This window comes from Xyrauchen texanus, chromosome 8 (assembly GCF_025860055.1).
Source record: "Xyrauchen texanus isolate HMW12.3.18 chromosome 8, RBS_HiC_50CHRs, whole genome shotgun sequence".
In the NCBI taxonomy this organism is placed as follows: Eukaryota; Metazoa; Chordata; class Actinopteri; order Cypriniformes; family Catostomidae; genus Xyrauchen; species Xyrauchen texanus.
In genome coordinates, this window is record NC_068283.1 from 40335682 (window position 1) to 40358679 (window position 22998).

General features: G+C 39.5%; 1 protein-coding gene across 1 annotated transcript; it reads right to left on the minus strand.

Moving 5' to 3' along the window:
* Positions 1 to 3471: 3471 nt before the first annotated feature.
* Positions 3472 to 18863, minus strand: LOC127647846 (uncharacterized). Its single transcript, XM_052132338.1, has 2 exons — positions 18557 to 18863; positions 3472 to 7520 (listed from the first exon to the last, which is right to left on the minus strand). The coding sequence occupies exon 2, from the start codon at positions 6934 to 6936 to the stop codon at positions 5344 to 5346; it is 1593 nt and encodes a 530-aa protein (XP_051988298.1). The 5' UTR covers positions 6937 to 7520; positions 18557 to 18863; the 3' UTR covers positions 3472 to 5343.
* Positions 18864 to 22998: the final 4135 nt, after the last annotated feature.

The window sequence follows — 22998 nt, forward strand, 5'->3', positions numbered from 1 at the left end:
GGACCGCCGTCCATGAGGAGAGGAGGGAAGCGACAGTAGGGCCGCTGTCAGGGGTGGAGGAGAGTCCCCACGGGTCACCAAGAACGTGGAGGGGCGTTCTGTCCACTGGGGGTCGGTCTGACTCCGGTCTGCCCGGGGAGGAGCGGCTGCCGTCTGCCTGAGATGGTGGAGGAGTGATCGGGGACCACGTGATGGCGCATCAGAGAACTGGTGAGTGAGTCCCGCCCCCTCTCTCTTCTCACTCTCTCTGTCGCTCCGTGTTGGCCTTTATCCATCGCCTATATTGTTTTGTTGTTGTTTTTACCCTGTTGCCTCCTCCCAGGTCGAGCAAGGTGGGGATGACCAGCCGGCAGATGGAGGGTCAACAGAGGAGTGGGGGATGTGCGTCATGCCGGAGGCTCCCCGGCCTGAGGCACGCCGGGAGGATTGTAGAGCGGAGGAGGGTGGGGCCAGGCCGGAATAACATACGCCCGGTCCCCAAGCAGCCTGATGGGGGCGCACGAGTTCGAGAGAGAAATGACTTGCAGCTGCTCTGTGTTTATGTTTTTGGTTCAGTTTTTCATTAAAAAAAAATTCACTTGTACCCCAGTCCTTTATGCTCTATAAGCTGAGCTACCACATCACTTGATTGCACTTAAATAAGCTTTTTAATGCAGCTGGTTCTATAATGCAAATTTTAAAATGTATGCCTTAAAAGTCATGCACTATAGTAAAAGTGTTTTGATGTTATAAGATAGCATTATGCCAGGAACTCATCACAGGCTGATTTATTTGTGATTTGTGTGAAAGGTAATAAAAGAAGTAATTGTTGTAACTTTTTACAAACTCGCCGTGTGAACTGCTTCATTGATTAGAATGGGAATGATTTAGTTTTGAAATATTGCATTGCTCACTCTTACAATAGACGGAGTCAGGCCAGGGCTGGCCCGTGGGTTTGTGGGGCCCTAGGAGAAATCATGAAAATGGCCCCTTGGTGTGAAAATTATCATAACTTTAAAACATCCATAGAACCGCTGCAAACGTGATGAGCAGATGTTTTGAATAGAAAGCCGTAAAAAAGAAGCGCTATACTGCATAGCTTGGTAGATGACAAATAACATGTCCAATAGCTTGTTTGGTTAACATGCATACATATGTGTATTTTAGGTGCTGTGACAACATTTATGCATTTGGCAGACACTTTTATCCAAAGCAACTTACAGTGCACTTATTACAGGGACAATCCCCCCGGAGCAACCTGGAGTTAAGTGCCTTGCTCAAGGACACAATGGTGGTGGCTGTGGGGATCAGAACCAGGGACCTTCTGATTAACAGTTTTGTGCTTTAGCCCAATACACCACCACCACTACTGACAAGTCACCATTTTATAGCCTCAACATTTTTCTTGAAGTACAAATAAACCAGAGCCTCAATTAATATGTGGTCATGGAAACTGCAAGTATGATAATTAATGGGTAAAATTGTACAATAAGGTTTGCTTTAGGTATCATTAACAATGTATAATACCATTTCCCAGCATTTATTCACCTTGGCAATTGAAGTCAAGTCAATTTATAAAAAAGACAATTGTTTACTGTTATGTTCATATTGTATTAAGTAATGTTAACTTTTACAACTGTTAGTGTTACCCATTAAAGTTACACAAAGTCAGAAAATGCTGTTTAAAATAGTTTTAGATAGTTTGAATTGTACAGGACACTGCTGACAATGCTTGAAATTCAATTTCAACCCACATAACCATGCGTTAAAGTTTATTTAGAGCATCAAAATCAACGAAATGTTGGTCAGAATGTGTGCAAAAGTGAATAAAAGTTCAAACAATGACATATTTTAAATAGGGCCTATAAACATAACAGCTCCAAATATATATTTCCAAAGAACAAGCACACCTCTCAGAGAGCAGAGATCTTCGTAGATAGGATGGTTTTGTTATTTTCTAGATTAATTGCTCATATCCGTGTTTATATCCATAGTGTCTGTATTCTTTCCCCAGCAGATTATTCTTTAGACAACGTGAAAAGCCCCAATGATTTGACAAGGGCTCTTTCTGCTATCCTTTACACAATATAAGCCTCAAAGACTCAAACAGCAACAAAGCAATATTTTTCATAACTTTTTTTCCTGTGTTTCTGTCAGACGTGCACATTATTCAGCAAGGTGTGATCTGTGTCTATTAATACTGTGAAAAGAAGCCGTGCTCCTGTTCCCAGCAATGCTTTGCGTTATGAATAAATTATGCAGATTAGTGTGTTCTGCTTAGCTTTACATCTTGCCGATTTTAGATACATTAGTTACATTGTAACTTTCAGTTATTTGTCTTTTCATGATTATTCATAGCTCGTTTTATACTTACTATGCTGTTTTTAGTACATCGGGCCCCTAGGCGGCTGCCTGTATCGCCTGTTAGACAGGCCAGCCACGGGTCAGGGTGTTTCCAATCAGACAGACAGACAGACAGACAGACAGACACGCACGGTTTCAGAGTGTCTCAGGAGATTTCTAAATCCCAACGACCCAGTCCCTCATTTTCCCCTGAGATCTCTCTCTCTTAAGTCAGCTCTGTGTTTGTGACCTATCTGTCTGCATCTGTCCTCACACATAGATTGTGTAACACCCCTCCCTTGTTGAAATGTAATCAGAACAAGGATTTCAGTTTTATAAGAGGACAGTGGATTCAAACAATGCAATTCATTTCAAAGGAACCGGTCCCGTCCAATGCTCCAGGCAGGGTAATCTTGCATACTAAAAACATGAAGGAACAATCAAAATAAAGGTTTTGTTTGTGCGTTATCAAACAAAAAGAGATACAGATTGTGTAATCCTGTATGACTTCATTGTATGTTTGTTTTATGCAATGCTAATCTCATGATAGGGCAGATCAAGATATTCAACACTTCTGCCCTTGCCATGTTAAACCAGATTGTTTAGAGAACAGAGGAAATAGGTGGTTCAGTGGTTTTATGCAGTTCTTGCATTCTTGCCTTTGTTTAATAATCCATTTCAACTTGAGTGAAATTCAGTTTTTCTATTAGAAAGGAAGTTAAAGCTTCTTCAAACATGCTGAAAGGTTTTCTGTTGAGTAGTCTGGTGTTAAATTCAACAAGACTTGATTCAATGAAGTTTTAAATCTAGATCACAGATATTTGGGGAGTTGAACTGACACTTTCAACATCAAGATTTTATCTTAATTTATATTAATATATAAAGGAAAGTTAATATTTTAGGTGCTGTATTTGTCACTCTTTTTTCAGTTTTCCAAAATGTAATGTTATGTAACCATTTCGCCTATATAAAATAATATTTTTCATAGAGTTCATCAGCATGCATATAATAATTATAAAAAACTACCAAAATGCGGTTTAAAATTGGAATTGGCATAGTACTTCATGACAACTACACAATTACATACATAATTATATATTGCATCTATCAAGATATAAATAATGAAAAACAAACACAAGAAATGCAACATCTTTTGTTTATTTTTATATTTCTGAAATGCACCCAACCCTAGCATTGAATATTAGTGTTTTTACAATTTGCATCCATTATAAAACAACAGATCAGCAGTGTCACTGTCAACACAAGAACAAACAAACAAAAAAAAAAAAAACAAGCCTTGGTTGCTTTTATACTTTTCATTTTTATAAAAACATTAGAAAAAAAAAAAACAAACATCAAACATCACTCATTTGAAACACACTGAAAGGACAAAAGGATAGGTGACAACATGATGAGCAATTACATAATCACAGTAAACAGGAAGTAGACACAGCTAGTGATAAAGGACAACACTTGGCCACCAAACAGATTGTTTAAAAAAGCACAATACAGTGTCATGAGAAAATATTTTACATTTATACACAAGTGCCATAAGTTGACCTGACATATAGACTTGTTTTGAAAAAATATAAAAGGGGGTTTGTGACAAAATTGAGGCAAATGTGAAAGACGTACAAGTAGTCTTCAAATGGTTAAATGGCATTGGGTCAAAGATACTACTGCTTGCAATCATCCATTAATACTGATGCAAGCAGGTTAGAGCTCTCCTATAAACCACAAACATTCCTTTCATGTGAACTGACATGCTTTTACATCAATGGATTCATAAAGAAATAAATAGGGAGGCTACATATAAGGGCAAGTGAATTAGTAGTTTTTCATTCTTTTGAAAGACTAAATATTATCTGAGAAAGACTTAGTAGTGTTGCAAGACCAGACAAATCATTGAGCAATAACTGCAAGGAAAACTTGTTTTTAGTATCTTTGATGTCAAACTTACATCAGACTGTTAATGTATTTGTAAAGGCTTTGGGGCATTTTGCCATTTTCCTATAAAAGGACAGTTAAAAAAAAAATACAAATAAAACAGCACATTTTTTTATGTAAAAAAAAATAGTTTATATTAAGTGACACTTCAAACAAAAACACTTTGAAATTGTACAGTATTTTGACAAACAAATCCATTCGCAATTCTCTCCTTCCCTTTTTTTTTGTAATCTTTTAGTTTTCTTCTTAAAATATTTTTATATATAATAAGTATATCACACTTATATACACAAAACAAGTGCTTTGACAAAAAGAAAATTAAAAATGATAAAAAATAAATAAATAATAGTAGTAGCAGGGTCGTTGCGCATGAGAAAAGAAATGGAGCACTAGTTAGAAAAACAGAGGTAGGGAGCAGAGAGATGCATGAATTTAAGCCATGTTTCTTTGGTCTAGGGAACTTTCCCTGAATCTTCTAGCGTTTGGTATGTTTAAAGATGATTAATAGCCACCAGTAGATATTTTTTAGGTTTGTAAAAGTGGCCACAAACAATAAGGGGCACTTGAAGTTGCCTATTTACAAGTAAGAATCTATTACAATGCCTCCCAAAAGGTAGATATTGCTGTTGAATTTAATGTACATTGTTACATTGACATCACTGGAAATATGGGCAAGTGTGATCAAAAGCATTTACTCCAATTTAATTTATTTGTAAAAGTGCTGCTTAGGAGGAGATTAAAAGAAACAAACAAACCAAACAAATAAGGTGAGTCTATACATTAGTGTACAATCCATCTAGAGGTTATGCCATGATGATGTCCAGCCCTCATATCTCTAGGCATCCAAGTGCAGGTAGAGGATCAAGGTAAGACTTCGAGATAAAGGGACAATGGGTTCATAAAAAGTCTCTCAGGGCTTTATAGATAGCCTAACAGGCATCTAATGTCTTCATATTGCCCTCAGTGTGTCCCACAGTCTCCCTTTAACTCAGTTGTGTCTCTTACGTTCACTGGATTCCTTCTTTCCACATTCGATCTTTCCTCCCTCTGTTGAGGTGGCCTGCTTGTAAAACCCTACACTTGGCTGTCCTTCTCTATGCCAACCTGTTGTTGCTGGACAGGTTGAGACAATGCCAAGTAAGGGTGTTGTGGTAATGGCTGGACGTTAGCAGGTGGAGTCATTGGTGAGTCTTGAGATGCTGCTTTGCCATTACTCTGAGCTCTGTGCTTGAGTCGCAGTTTGTGGGGCAGCGCCATGCCTTTGATTTCCGCTTGGCCATCTTTGGATTGGCTTGGCGAGAAGGAGCTCTGGTGAATGAAAATGTGACGGCTGTAGCTGCCTGTGTCAGAGCAAGAGGAACAGGGGGACTCATCATCAGTGGAGCCCTCTTTATCAGAGCTACGATGATATCCGTCACTTGATGAAGTGTATTTTCCTGAGTGAGCCTGATAGTACCTTTCTTGTCTCATGTCTTCTTCATAGGTCAATGCTGGCTCATCGTCCTCTGGGATGCCATTAGAATGATGACACATTTCTGATTCATCTTCCTCCTCTGATCTTAGCAGAAGGTCTGGAGCAGTAACATTAACCCTCTGGGTCTGTTGCTGGGCCCTGTAAGCTTGCATCTCAGCTGCATCATCTGTATTGTCGTAAGGAGGAGAGTCCAAGATTTTTCTCCCTAGCTGTTTTGTCACCTCCGCTAAGCTTTTGGACATTCCTGTTGGTCCCTCTGTAGGCTGGGGAAGGTTATGATGTTGTTTTGGAATAATTTCCTGAGTCCCGTGACTTTCAACAGGATATGAGGCACTGCTAGAACGGTAAAGGATGACGCTTCTTTGAGCGGATTGAGGGACCACAGGACTTGCAATCTTCTCCTGGCAGTGTTGTTTATGTTGGTTGCTGGAATATCCGGTTTCAAATGATTGCTGGCATAGTACTGCAGGCAACCTTGAATGGATGTTGAACATGATCTGTGTGGTGGTGCTACTGAAGTCCATCTCTAGTCCCACGCCTTCCTGCTTGATGTCATAATTCATTGGCTCTGGGCTGTCCCGGGAGGAGCCATCAGACATATCTGATAGGGAACCCCGTGGGGAGTATTTTGCTAATTTCACATGTCCCTCCCCTCGACCTGACTGATCAGTTTCAGAAGAATCAGAGTTCATCAACACCTGAGAAATATTGGAGTAACCACTTGGGTAGAAACGATTGGTGGTAGAGGAAGTTATGGCGTTGTCTCCAGAAGTTCCATTGAGTGATCCACCAATCTGCTGACTCTTTTCCATGTAGGAGGTTGTGCTAATGAGACCAAACCTAAGCTTAAGCTGTAAAAGCTCAGTTTTCAGGCGCACATTTTCATTGTTTAGTGCCATAACTCTGTTCTCCAGGACCATGTCATTCTGGCGCCGTTTTTCCCGGGAACGCTTGGCTGCCTCATTGTTCTTGCGTCGCTTTTCCCAGTAGGACTCATCCTTTTTCTCATTTGAGATGAATTCACGCTTGCGGCGGCAGCTCATGTTTAGCTTTGGCTTGAGAAGGCGGTTCTGGCGAGGGTTGTTTTGAGGTGAATGAAGAAGGTTGCTGTAGCCTGGGAAGCTTTGCGGGTTCTCTAAAGCTTTGCACTTTACAATGGAATTTGTTGAGATTCGTAAGTTTAAACTTTCCATTGTTCCTCAATGGAAGCCAGTTTGGGATCTTGGCTCCACCACTGGTAATGGAAATGAATGAAAAACCAGGGATGGGGTAAAGGGGAAAGGTGCTTACAAGAATCCCTGTGAGATCTCCCTACGTACAGTAGACTTGTGAATTTTCGATTAAGTTGCAGGATCAGCAAAAATTTGAGGTATTGTAGCTTCTGGAAAGCTAAACCTCATTGATTTTGTTGATGTGTTTCTCAAGTAATTAGTTAATATTCCTTGATTATTAAGTGTCCAGGTTGGCTGAGAAAAGCAAGAAGATGTGCACCTCTATTGCACTTTGTGATTTTGACAGAGTCTATCAAATCCAATCCAGTGACAGAAAGAGGGGAAATGCAATCCTGAGGTATGGAGAAGGTGAACAATCGAAGGATTCTGACCCCTTTTGTGTACTTGTTGTTGTATTCCTTTTCACAACAAGGCTCTATCAAGCTGACAAAAGTGTCCCAGTGCCTCAGGCGTGTTGGAGAATATAGGCCACTCCGTCTGCTCCAGCTTGTCAGCCTAATAGGGAGGGGTGTTGCTCTCTAAACCTTCAGCTGGCTGTTCGATGGCTGCAAACATAAAAAGAAAAGAGAAATATTTGTTAATCCTCACACAGTTTGTCTCTGGGTACTTAAATTAATTTAATTTGTATTTTAACTTGCTATATCTTGTTTTAAATTAAACTACCCAGCCATGCAGAAAAGCATGGGTAATCAGAAGATTTAGAAGAGGAATGTACAGCTGTGCAAGTCTCATTTGTTCTTGCTTCAACTACTTGACCCTAGCAACCACTGAATGATTTGTGCTGCCCAGCAACCACCGTCTGACCTCTTAACCCTGCTATTGATTTGTCTGTCTGTGACCCTTAACCTCTACTCTCTGACTAGACATTGGCACATCTTACGATGCAACAGGAACAAGGTTAAGAACAGCAGTTATTATCCAAGCTACGCTTTCAACTCTAGTTGTGAACAAATAGCTAAAATGAAAACAAAAGATTTACTTAGAGATTTGCACTAATTTGTTTCCATTTTGACACCAGTTAAAGTTTAACATTACCATTTGTACAAAATTTGCTGGCAGGACAAATGTGTCCTGCAATCATAATTGCACATATGGTAAACATTAGCTATGAACACATGATTTGTTTGAACAGTTTGAAATATTAGCCCATATTATATCTGCACTCAGGGAAACAATGCAATTGAGGTTTTGGCTTTTGAAACATTAACATAAGTGTTACAACAGGAGTTCACGTGGGTTTCCCACACAAGTACAAAAACATGCAGGTTAAGTGAAATGGAGACTCTAAATTGCCCAATAGGTGTGAGTGAGAGTCCCCCAGCCACTGGGGTTGTGTCAGGAAGGGCATACAGCGCAAAACCTATGCCAAGTCAAATATGCGGATCACAGATGGTCTGCTGTGGCGACCCCTAACAGGAGCAGCCGAAAGAAGAAGAAAATCAATGTTACAACACATCTCCTTTTGGATGTAGAGCCCACCATTTTGGTGCCAATGCAATGGGGCCCAGTGTGATGGGGCCAAGGACCAAATTCCAAATCATTACTCATTTCTTAAGAGTTCAATGTGAACTTTTAAGCAAGCAAGCATGAGCTAAACAATGAAGCGAAAGTAACCTAATAGTCACAATCATGAGAGATAAACCAAGGTCAGATAAAAGCCAAGTTTTATGATCTGAGAATAGAGGGCTTTGTAATATAGGTCAGGTCTTTTAGAATAAAGGGTAACAGGAGAAAATGTCATGGATATGACTCTAGATGCGGAGGGTAGTACCGGTTTCAGCCATCTAAAAGTGTGCACTAATGGAGGGGCAAAGTAACAAGTGATGATCAGCAACCACTTGGCAATCCCACATTCCTGTGAACCTATCGTCAGTTGGAATCTACATGTCAGTTTGGCTGCAAAGATCTGGTCTAATTCCCGATACCCGGTAGGTGGGCTCAGGATACTGAGAATTTGGTACGCTCTATATTTAATATTTGTTCTCACAGTGGTCTAAAATGCTATAAACCAGGAGTTGTCATCTTTTTCAGACTCACCACCCAGACTCCGATTTTATTTAAGAACATAAAATTAATTTAATTCTTCAAATATTGCAAGGCACTGTTAATTTAAACCAACAATACATTACTGAATCAGATGGAGTCCATCAGAATAGAATGTTTTGAGAGTAGAAGCATTTCTATAGGCCTATTTGTCAGTCTCCATTAATAATAATAAGTAGCATGCGATGCTTAAAACTTTCCCAAAACATGAAATATCTAAAATAGCATATGACTGAAATCTGTACCGGAAATTTTCCAATGGCTCTAATTCTAATCTTTCATCCATGATCTGGGCAGCTGAAATGAGTCAGGATTCTATCCTATGAATGCAATGTAATCCCATGATCTGGCAGCCCTTTTTCTGGGTTATGTTCTCCTCATCCCAGACATCTGAGGGAACATTATGTAATGACAGACAGCTTAACCCTTCTCTGATGTGTTCAACACTTTTTGGCCTGTTCTGGTTTAGTCTGGCAATGAATAATCAACCCTGAACAAAATGGTAATATTTTCCAAATATTTTTCAAAGATATGTTAATGTATGGTGTAGTGGTGGTGGTGTAGTAGACTAAAGCACATAAATGTTGGGCTATGTTAATTGTAACAAAATATTGAAACAGGTACAAGCAGAGTGCCTGTCGGTCATTTCACTGAGGTACAAAATGGAAAACAAAAAGACCCCCTTGCTGAATGACCCAGTGACCCAGAAACTAGGCAGATAACAAGAAATCACAGACTCTCTTCCATTGTGCTCAAATGTAGGTCAGTAGTGCACCAAGGATCAGAAGAGAGAGATGGGAGCACTGGAGAGGGCAAGGGAATTAAAGTGTTTGCTTAAAATAGGGAGGTGAGCGATGGTTTGAGGATAAATGGAATGAAGGAGAAAATAAAAATGAGGAATTGAGAGAGGAGAAGAGAAAGATCCATTCGGATATTTGCAATCAGTTTAAAGAACGCCAGCTTCACAAACACAGCTGTCTAACACATCCCCACATTGAAACAACCACACTTGCACCAATTCTCTGGGAAATCTGAGAAAGACTGAAATTACTTTGTAAAAATTCAAACTGCACTTGACCTATTTTTAAAGACTTATCTGTTTGCACTTTGCCAATATTTGGCTGGTATTCAAAGCTATCCTTGGATTCTAAATAATTTTTAGAGGTTCTCATTGAGTCCAATTGAGTCCCAGCCTTTGCACTTAATTTGCGCTCCATTTAACTTCCTCCTCATGAATGCTATGAGATACAGGCATCTTTTATTTTGAAGACCCAATGAAAATAAAATTGGGGTTTTGTGGCCTTTAGTCCATGTTTAACAGCTTTAGGGTCATCTATTACTCCTATAATATATATACTAAGAGTAATAGATGACCTTATTAGTGAAAAATCGAAATTTTAAATGTGTATTTATCTGCTAAACATATGTTGGACAAACTATGGACAAATGTGCTACCTCAGTGTTTCAGTGGGTCATACATCAATACAGAAAAGAATGTGTTTGTCAAGCCATTTCATTGTATCTTTATGGTAAATTAAGTGAGAAAGAATATACTAGCAGGATAAACAAAAATACAAATTAACAACTGCAAGAAAAAGACTGAAGGCTCTTCCTCTCTTCTCTGGCTTCTATCTTGACCCGAGTCCCTTCCTAATCATTCTTTTTTTACACAAAAATACAGTTAAAAGGAAGATGATTAATAAGAACAGTCAGTAGATTATTCATTTAGCCTTTAAACCACACCCATGAGTCACAAAAATGTATATCTCCTTGTCTTGTCTCCTAACAACAATACAACTACAGATCCAAGTCATCAACATGGAGATAACAACAACAACAGAACCATCCTAAACACTTAACAGACAAACAGGTGTGTCATGTCTTATTTAAATCTGCTGTTGATTATCATGTGACATATAGATTAATATAATTGTTTTTTACTAATTTGACTTCATTTGATGGCCTGTCATTACCTAAGCTCAAAATTGTAATGTGCCCATAAAACTCACTTTCACTTGCCCTACATAAAACTGGGGTATATTTATCCATGTGGGCTTTCACTAGGGAAGAAAAAGCATGTCTGGCCCACTGTAATCTTAACTTGGGCGAGGCCTGGAAACTAAAACTCAGCTCAATTATTTAATCTGTTGCTTTAGAGCCGTTTAAGTAATGGAACTAAAGGGAGAAGTCGGGAGCTGAATTTCATTGCGGCCGTTGTGGGAGAGGACGCTGAACCAAAAGTGTATAATCACATGATCATTATAACCTCACATAACCCAATTAACTCAAGTATAGCCTCATGTGACCAGAGAACAGTGAAAAATAATAGAAGGAATGTAAGGGGGGTTGACTGCGTAAGAGGTGGGGAGTAACCAATGGCAATCCGCCAACCCCCATCACAATTAAAATAGATACAAGAAGCTGACCAGTGATCGTGGGAAAACAATGGTGTGATTATGATGACACAGACAGTTTTTTAGAAATACGTCAAGCTAAGAAAGCAACAAGAAAGAGGGGCAACAAGACTATAAAAGATGAAGACCCATAGCCTCAGTTCAGTTGATCTCAAGACCAACTCAGTGTATTGTGGTATATTGGACCGAACTGTACAATAAACATATATTCTGCATTTACTACTGAAGCCTCCTGAGTCTTTGATAATACCCTGGCTGATTGTTTGTGTTGACTGACCCACGACAGCTGATCCCAAGCTACTAACAGCACCCCTTCCCCCGACAGCCCCACCAGCATAATGGAAGTTTGTTTACAATGCCCACTTACTGAAGAATTGACAAATATTGAAATGGAGGGAAGAATAAGGGAAGAACAGCAAATGGGGAGCAATAATGTTGAGTAAGTGCTGGACTAGGGAATGATGGAAGAAGCAGAACAAGAAAGAGAGTGGCAGGAAGAGCAAGACAGAGGTGAAGAGGAAAGAGATACGAGTGATGCAAGTCAACAAGAAGACCAGAAAAGGAATAAAGATAAAGGGAAGTGACCAAAAAGAATGATGTACCCAGTGAATGAAAGCACTCCACAACCTGGAACATCAAGAACACCTATAATACTAAAAACACCAACAGCACCAAGAAGAAAGCAGTGGAGCCCTGAAGAAAGGGAATCATTTGAAAGACAAAGAGGAGAGTAAGAGGAAGATGATATGTGGGATACAAGTGGACAAAAGGATGCTGGCAGGCCATAAAGACCAGAAGGGACATTAACCCTAACACCTGCATTACAAGTGAACATGATGCAAAACAAGACTGAAGATACAGCAGCGAGAACTAAAAGAAAAATTAGATAAGGCACTGCAACAAATTAACTACCAAATAAATGTTAAAGAACATCTAATAGACACAGTAGGAGGAGGACGAGAAATGCCCTCTACATTCAGGGGAAGCACACAACACAAGGGAGTAATCCAAGAAACCAATGATAACTAAGGGACTACGAACTGATTATGTGCCATGGTCATTTACGGATGTACAAGGGCTAAAGTATGGATCACTGCCCCTGCATGGAGGAACACAAAATGGATAACAGCATTTGAAGAAAGAACAGTAGGACATCAGTTGGCAGTAGGAGATCTAAAATACATATCACTGACAGTTGGTCAGGGACAAACACGTCAACTACTTCAGACAGTAGGAATAGATGCAACAAATCCACAATGGGATGACAGACCATTTGGGGCTTACAGAAATAAAACATGGAAAACCCTAAGAGAAGCATTCCCTCAAACCAAAGATCCTGCAAAACTTGAGGGAATGAAAATGGGAGAATACGAAAGCGCATCTGTTCCAAATAAAGTGGCTTGAAGAAATAGGAAGCCCATGGGACATTAACAGCACGACAAAAGGATTGTTTAAGGGGATGCTGATAAAAACCATACCAAAGGACAACACCAGACATCAATGGAATCGATAATTTAGTGAACTACTGGTGGCTGTGTGGAAATACAATATATTCCAGACTACCAGGAAACTGGCCAGGAATTTGTACAATGGTCCATGTAGATAAAGACATATTGGCAATAATGACAAAAACAGATCACAGACACCTGGGGCCAAAAAGAAGCACCTGGATGTCAGTAGCCGATATTGGGGAGAATTATTTTTCTCGTCCTTGGTACCAGGTGTGGGAGTGTATCTCCAATGGAACTGCGTAGCTAAAATACACTTCAAATTAAACTCACTACTAAACTCCATTGAATTGGCATGAGAAGGGAAGAACTTGTGGCAATGAGAGAGGTTGTGACCCAGAACAGAATAGTGTTGGATTCTCTGACAGCAGCACAAGGAGGGGTATGTACAACAATTGTAAGACAAATGTTATACTTTCAGACCAGCAAATGATAATGAAACTGGAACAATTGGGCAGGCAATAGATCAACTAAAGAAACTTCAAAGAGAAATGAACATGGATGAAGTACATGGATACGGACCATGGATCTGGGGATGGTTTTGGGAAATGGACAGTACAGGTGAAACTCGAAAAATTAGAATATCGTGCAAAAGTTCATTAATTTCACTAATTCAACTTAAAAGGTGAAACTAATATATTATATAGACTCATTACAAGCAAAGTAAGATATTTCAAGCCTTTATTTGATATAATTTTGATGATTATGGCTTACAGCTTATGAAAACCCCAAATTCAGAATCTCAGAAAATTAGAATATTGTGAAAAGGTTCAGTATTGTAGGCTCAAAGTGTCACACTCTAATCAGCTAAACACCTGCAAAGGGTTCCTGAGCCTTTAAATGGTCTCTCAGTCTGGTTCAGTTGAATTCACAATCATGGGGAAGACTGCTGACCTGACAGTTGTGCAGAAAACCATCATTGACACCCTCCACAAGGAGGGAAAGCCTCAAAAGGTAATTGCAAAAGAAGTTGGATGTTTTCAAAGTGCTGTATCAAAGCACATTAATAGAAAGTTAAGTGGAAGGGAAAAGTGTGGAAGAAAAAGGTGCACAAGCAGCAGGGATGACCGTAGCCTGGAGAGGATTGTCAGGAAAAGGCCATTCAAATGTGTGGGGAGCTTCACAAGGAGTGGACTGATGCTGGAGTTACTGCATCAAGAGCCACCACACACAGACGGGTCCTGGACATGGGCTTCAAATGTCAAATGTCTTACCTGGGCTAAAGAAAAAAGAACTGGTCTGTTGCTCAGTGGTCCAAAGTCCTCTTTTCTGATGAGAGCAAATTTTGCATCTCATTTGGAAACCAAGGTCCCAGAGTCTGGAGGAAGAATGGAGAGGCACACAATCCAAGATGCTTGAAGTCCAGTGTGAAGTTTCCACAGTCTGTGTTGGTTTGGGGAGCCATGTCATCGGCTGGTGTTGGTCCACTGTGCTTTATTAAGTCCAGAGTCAACGCAGCCGTCTACCGGGACATTTTAGAGCACTTCATGCTTCCTTCAGCAGACAAGCTTTATGGAGATGCTGACTTCATTTTCCAGCAGGACTTGGCACCTGCCCACACTGCCAAAAGTACCAAAACCTGGTTCAATGACCATGGTATTACTGTGCTTGATTGGCCAGCAAACTCGCCTGACCTGAACCCCATAGAGAATCTATGGGGCATTGCCAAGAGAAAGATGAGAGACATGAGACCAAACAATGCAGAAGAGCTGAAGGCCGCTATTGAAGCATCTTGGTCTTCCATAACACCTCAGCAGTGCCACAGGCTGATAGCATCCATGCCACGCGCATTGAGGCAGTAATTAATGCAAAAGGGGCCCAAACCAAGTACTGAGTACATATGCATGATTATACTTTTCAGAGGGCCGACATTTCTGTATTTAAAATCCTTTTTTTATTGATTTCATGTAATATTCTAATTTTCTGAGATTCTGAATTTGGGGTTTTCATAAGCTGTAAGCCATAATCATCAAAATGATATCAAATAAAGGCTTGAAATATCTTACTTTGCTTGTAATGAGTCTATATAATATATTAGTTTCACCTTTTAAGATGAATTAGTGAAATTAATGAACTTTTGCACGATATTCTAATTTTTCGAGTTTCACCTGTATTATTCCAAATTATATTACCAATAGTAATTATAGGAATAATTGCACTATGCATGGGACCATGCATATGCCAGTATATACAAAATCAGGTAGCAAAGATGACAGTGGCACATGGATAATTTGTAATAGAGGGAAAAAGCTTACTGGGAAGTGATTTGGAAAATGAAGAACAGGATGAGGACTTTGAAAAAGATTAATAAGAGCTGTGCTGTCATAAAACTACCATTTATAATCGGACAACAGGAGCTGCGTGGATTAGAACTGGCTGCAACCAGGAACAACATATACCGGAGACAATTAAGATAATAATAATAAGATAATACAATGTAAAACATATAATCATACATCAACATGGTTGTATATTTAGGGTGCAGGGGGACTATAAGTTTGTTACCACAGATCATAAAAGCACCAGATATAAAAAATATCATTTTTGTGCAACCATGTATAATAACCAACGTATTCATTTATGATGGGTTAATATGGACTAACAACATTCATTATAGAAGATTATTATCTGCAGCAAAGAGGTAAAAGAGTGAGACATTTCAAAGTCTCAAAGGAGAGAAATGTGGGAGAGAAAGCTGAACCAAAAGTGTATAATCACGTGATCATTATAACCTCACATAAACCAATGATCTCATGCATAGCCTCATGTGACCCAGAATGAGTGGAGAACAGTGAACAATGATAGAAGCAATGTAAAGGGTTGACTGCATAAGAGGTGGCGAGTAACCCACGCACATCTACCAGCCCCCACTTTATTAAAATAGATACAAGAAGCTGAGTAACTATAATGGGAAAGCAATGGTGTGATTATGATGATGCAATCAGTTTTTAGAAATACATCAATCTAAGAAAGCAACAGTAAGAAAAAGGGGCAACTAGACTATAAAAGATGAAGCCCATAGCCTCAGTTCAGTTGGTTTTGAGACCAACTAGGTGTATTGTGGTATATTGGACCTACAATAAACCCATATTCTGCATTTACTAATGAAGCCTCCTGAGTGTTTGATAATACTTTGGCTGATTCGTTGTGTTGACTGACCCACGACACCGTGTAATTGACCCCGAGGCAGAATGTAATATTCGGCATGTGGGCTGGTTTTATTTCACTCCCTGGATTCCATGCCTGGGTTTATCTCCTCCGGTAGCAGGAAGGCAGGCCTTGGACAGGCAGGCGGAGTTACAGACCAACTCCTTCTATAAATGCACTCATATCATCCTCTTTTGAAAAAAATAAACGCTTTGACCAATTCCATGTGTTTCACCAGTCACATGCACTCTCCTGCCCCACAAAACTAAACTGTAATTCGCCTCACCCTTTTAGCCACATCGACACAATAATGGCAAGCCCTATATTTCTTTCTTCACCAAGAAGTCTTGAGAAATTTCACAATGAATATACTGAATATGCACAGAGAGCGATAAAATCATAACCACTATTAAACTCTTTAAAACAATGCAATTGAGAAGCATTTCTTTTACCCATACAAATTAAAAACATTCATGTGCACAATCTAATAAGTAGGAATTATCACTATCAATGATCTCGTTGATATTATCGTATTGCTGCCGATACAGACTTTGCGGCATGAATGTGTAAAACTGTCTGAATCTTACAATCACTTTTAATTTTTTTAGCCTGGAGCATTTCTCCAGGTTTATGCTGCTCTGATCCATTCCTCCTTAAATGATAATGACCTACGTTCAATGCTGGAACACACGAGCAGTTCACCTGACGCCCCCTTATGCATTCAAGACCCTGCATTTCTTTCACTTGCAACTTCTCATTTCTTACCATTATGCAACCCTTAACACGCAGTGACACAACTGTATAATGTCAAAAGACAACTACAAAGCTACTTGCCATGCAATCTCACATCCACAAATGTCAGGCTGTTCATGCAACCCATGGGAAGCTTGAAATGATTCGATAAAGCCTTCCCTTCTGTTTTCTGATGTACCCTACACTGCATTACTACATTGACATTTGCTAAACTTATCTGTACTTAAGAAGATAAAATAGCATATTACGTCTTTGCCCATAGATAAAACACTATCTCACATAATTTCCCTGCAACTGATAAAATCATTCATTTTTAAAGCTCTATGAAAGACATGTAGACTGTTATCAGAGCAGTTTAAATAAGTTATGCTGAATATGCAACAAAGACAGTACTTTGGCATATAGATACAAAGTCATGTTACACTTTTAATGAACTTAGTATAGCCTACCATTATGTATTCTATGCACACTATGCATACTACACTGTACGTCATGAGGCATTTCCTTTCTTGAAATACATTGTGTAACATAAAAACCTTATGATTATGGAAAGGTAGCCTGGTGAACTGGTGGCGATTGTCAGGACAATAGCCATGTAAACTTCACTGACATATGTAATCATTATGTTTACAACCCTTCAATAGCACAAGTACATTTTACACACACCGTCCCATTAAACGATCACATAATAGATCTCTAAAAACATTGGTGTTGTTCATATAAAACTCCACGATCATGATGAGTGAAGACATCGGACCATATTTTGTTACGTTTCAACCAAATTACATTTTGCATATAGGGAAGTTACATTTGGTTGCAATTTTCTCCTGAATGTATACCAGGAAAGGGTTAACGTGTCTGACTCGTCTAACGTAAACAACCGCGTTAACCTTTCCCGAGCACGGCTGCACGTGACAGCGAGAAGCGTGTCCGCCAAGCTAACGAGTTTTTCCCTTCACAAATATCCGCATTAACTTCCTAACTGGATTTAACACTTTATAATAACTTTCACTGGTCAAACATTGACAAACATGCTTACAGACTCGTAGGAGCTTTCTAATATTAATTTTAAAATCAATATATTACTAATGAGGTCCATATACTGCAGTGTAGCCTAATAATGGTTGTCAGTACTTTTAATTAAAATTATGATAAAGTGTTACGACCAGCTGGATTCAAGGTAAGACACTTTTATTATTCATGCATATATATATATATATATATATATATATAATTATGATATATTACACATACATATATACACACACACACACACACACACACATACATACATACATACATACATAAACACACACACATTATATATATTATACATATATAGGCTATATATATTATGCATAAATATATATCTTTTTTAGCCTAAATATTTCTTAAGGAATTCCAAAATGTCCTATCATCAGATGGGTCCTGGGCTGGCCTCGCCTTAACCCTGCGAACATGCATATTTAGCAACATCCGAATCGTTATCACGATCATGCGTAAACCCACAAAAGATAAACCAGACAACCACTGCCCTTATCCGTAAGTGTGTTGAATCCACTGCATTGCAAATTAACCTACTCGATTTTATTTTCAATAATCGCATTAAACATTCACGTAACAATTCGCAAGATCGCGTCAGACGCTGTAGCGTGTTGGTTCAAAACAATGTGCGTTTGTGTACCTAAAAGTAGCCAAGCAATTGCAAAAACATACCGTTTATGGATTTTGCGCGTGCATCCAATTTATTTGCCGTCCGTTGGTTGTCTCGCCTTTGCATACGCCTCAGTGAACTGGATAAAAATGACGAAGTGTGATCCACACACGCTTCAAGCTCTGCGGTTGCTGTACGCAGCCCGTGTGTTTTTTTTTGCCCTGGTTCCTTGTTGTGTTGGCGAGGCGCACCAGTATCCTGCCGCTCGCTGCTTCTGTTTAGAAATGTATGTTAGTAGGTCAGCAGTTGCATAACAGGACGCTTCGGGTGCCTCGTCACGTTTTGTTTCTCTCCTTTGCCCCCACCTACATCCCCACCTACCCGCCTCTGAAAAGCCTTTGGCGACGTGAGCAGCGGATAACTAGGAGGGATCAGACAGCCCGCCGGTCCAACTCTCTCAGATGTAGGACGGAGATATTCATAATAAGGTCGACATTTAGAAAACAGACTGCGGTCGAGACGTTTTCAGAAGCTGTTAAGCTTGCTGCAGACTGCTTATATCATGAAATGGGCACAGTGACCCTTGCAACTATGTCACCACTTTTTATAAGATCAAGATATGTATAAAATAAGATCTGTAAAACGTGCATAACATTCTGACCTTAAAGGGGTAATGATATGCATTTTTTAAATTATTTTAATATGTTCCTTAAGATTCCCTTATAATATTAGTAAAGTTTTTCTGCATAAAAATGTCATGTAACCTGCATTCTGACCCTCTGTCTGAAACGCTCTGTTTTGGTGCTACTTCTCCTTTAAGACTTGACAGGAAACGGGGCCTGGGTAGCTCAGCGAGTATTCGAGTCGCGAGTTCGAATCCAGGGCGTGCTGAGTGACTCCAGCCAGGTCTCCAAAGCAACCAAATTGGCCCGGTTGCTAGGGAGGGTGGATTCATATGGGGTAACCTCCTGGTTCTCGCGCTCAGTGGGGCGCTTGGTAAGTTGTGCGTGGATCGCGGAGAGTAGCATGAGCCTCCACGTGCGGAGTCTCCGCGGTGTCATGCACAACAAGCCATGTGATAAGATGCACAGATTGATGGCCTCCGAAGCAGAGGCAACTGAGACATGTCCTCCGCCACCTGGATTGAGTAACCGTGCCACCACGAGGACATACTAAGTAAAGGGAATTGGGCATTCCAAAATTGGGAGAAAAGGGGATAAAAAAGACTTGACATTAAAGGGCCACTGCTTTGCACTGATTGGCTCTCTGCTCCTGACTGACCTGCTCTCTCCTTGGATCTCACTGGTTACAGCTGTGGGACTTCGCAAGTGATAAGGTAAAGGTGATGTGCTGTTGTGGAGGCGGTCAGATGCAAATATCTACCACAGTGTGACATCACAATGTGGAGGAAGTCGCTTTGGCAGCTTGGTTTCAACAAATGCTCTTTTCTCAGTGAAGACGTTTTGAGTTCTGAAATTAAGAGTATGTTTTTATACTAATGACCTATAATATGTCAAAAGACCAAGGAAAATTGTCATGACCTATTTAAGCACCAATCCTCTAGATGTAGATATTCTAAAGCCAGATTTTCTAAATGTTATCCGAAGTACATCTCCGAGACATCTGTTTAAGAGCGTTTAATCTGGAAGCATCACATTTTAATTGACATCAGCTAAAATACTTGATGTGCGTTTTTACAACAGGAAGATGTTTTAGGTTGTTTGCTCATCTTTAATGCGTTTAAAAGACGTTTCCTCTCGGATGTTAATAAGACATTCAGCAGATGACTTTGAGACATTTATGATTTATACTGTTTGTAAATCTGATCTTTTTAAGATGTTTAGTAGATGTTAATTAAAATATGAGGCTTTCAAGATCAAACCAACATATGGGAGATGTACATGTGCAATCTGGGATCAGCTTTACAAACTTTCTAAATTTTAAACTTCTTAAAGACATCCGCTGAATGTCTTACTGACATCAGACAGGAAAAGTCTTACAGACATATTGCAGATTTGCAAAATATGTCTTCCAGATGTAAAAAACACATCAAATAGATGTCTGGGTGTGAGATGTCAGGGATTGAAGCCACCTCAGATGATTCATTAATATTTAATTGACTGGACTCTATTCTTCTGGATTCGTTCCTCTTGTAAATAAATGAGATTAACAGGGAAAAAAAAATTATATTTCATTTTCCCTCAGTTATGGAAATCACAAACACTAGTATTTTGATGTTGACTAGTAGCCCACTATCCCCTCCCCCCACTCCTTCTTGCTTTCAACTCCCAATCCCACCCGCCCAACGGTTTCCATGGCAACCGTTGCATTACCTGCCCAATGTCATGGCTAGCCTCCCATTTAATGGCAGAGTGATGAAGATCAGACCCCGTTTCCACCTGGTATTAAGATTAGTTTTTGGTGATCGTATCACATGTGGTCAGTGCTCCAAAACGTGGTCTAAAACGTTTTGTGATCGTATCACAAAAACCACATACATATGTGGTCAAAAACACATGTGAACGCATCACATTCGAGGCGTAAATGCTAATCTGTCCTGAATGTGTCCCGGCAGCAGCGAAGCTCCACCCCATCGCCTGTCTATCAACCGCTGTGCTAAAACAAGTGTTTAAACTTTGCCGGTAATAAGCAGCTTAAATGGAAATAATCGTCCGATCTGAATAAAGCGTATATATATACACAAGCATAAGAACTTCACGGTTCTTCTTCAGTGTGTCTGATTTCAACATACAGGGACACTTTTGAGAAGCACGAACATCTGCTGCTCAGGTTAATACAACTAATCCACTAAAATAATGGACAATTCTGCTCGAAATGTTTATTTAGTGCTTAAATTAATTTTAGCTGCATCTGGGAGAAATAGTGTGCCTTTTGTTTCGTGCTTTTTCTAAAACATAGTGTCATAGTGATAGATGTATGTCGTCATGAAACAGAGACCCTCCCCTCTAAATCGTATTACAAGCGGTCACCGGCGATGCATTTAACCGACCAGGTGTAAACAGTGATGTGTCTCACCTGACCACACGTGATCGGATCACCCGAGACGCATCTTAAAGGAACAGTTCACCCAAAAATACAAATTTGCTGTTATATACATTCAGTCTGTCAAACAAACCACTTCAGAAGACATTTCTTGATCGCCGGGAGTCATTTGGATTACTTTGATGCTGACTAAGTGTGCTTTTTGGACCGTAAAAAATTGGTGTCCATTTACGTGCACCAGGGCTAGACTGGCAATCTGGCATACCGGGCATTTTGCCATGCAGTTTGGGTCAGCCGCGAAACGGTATGAAGATAAGGACAGCAAACAAAGAAGTCCATAGCAGCAGCGTTACAACACATTTTTTTGGCTGAGCCATAATGGTAAAAAATAACGGATGTGTTGAAGTGGAGAGGGCCTTTAAACAAACATTGCAGCTCAATAACATTTTTGTATCATGTTTTAGAGATTCACTCCTTAAATAGAATATTAAAGCTATTTTTATTCACTTACGTCACCAGAGAGCCCACAGGGAATTAAGTTCTCAGGGGATTTTAGCCTATGCTTGGTGGTGTGAGACGTTGTGAGAAGTTTAGGGAATATAAATGGAAATACCAAGGTTTAATCTGATCTGGAATCAGGTGATATTGCAGTACAAATCTTTGTGAGTCACTCAATTTGAATATTATTATCAATGTGGATCACAAGTGTTCATGCTCTGAATGGCAATATTTGAAACTTTCATATTTGCTGCTCTCTTCTGGATTACTCTAGTATTACTCCTACAAATGTGGATTATTTCATTGTGGTTGGTATACAAAATTCAGTGCATAACAGTATATAAATTGAATAGTAATACATAAAGAGATTGTATATAATTCAAATAGACAAACATCTTCGCTGCTTTTAATTTACTTCACTTTATATACTTTATTTTTGTCATTGATAAAAGCAATTCCGGAGCAGCTGGGGAGAGCTTGTTCTCTCAAAGTAATTAAATAAGATCTTTAATCAGCAAGACCTGTGTTCATATACCCAAATTGTTCTGCGAACCTCAAGTTCACTCTAATTTACTTTTTTCTAATTACTGTGTAAGTTATTCATCTCATCTTAGTGTAAAGGAGTTTAATTTGTATTTTCATAAAGCAAACGTGCTTTTACTGGAGAATTGATCCAACTTTCTTATTAGTAACATATTTCAAGGCCCCTTCCATCTTGCATAACAATCCCCATACTGTATAGGAATTCTCCATACAGTTTTAATTACTAATCTGCCCCCTCCTAAAGAACATCTGACTTTGCTTTGCTTGTGCCTGTTTGAACTTGTATACAAAGCAGTACATTGCAATGCGTGCATGAACATTAGACATGTCCATCTAGGATGGGGTGTTTTACCTCAACTTTTGGTTCTTGCATTTTAATGTTTGTAAAGAATATTACACAGCAAACCACTGTTCTGGAAAGGTAGTGGTGGTCTTTCAAGACAATTAACTAAAAAGAGAC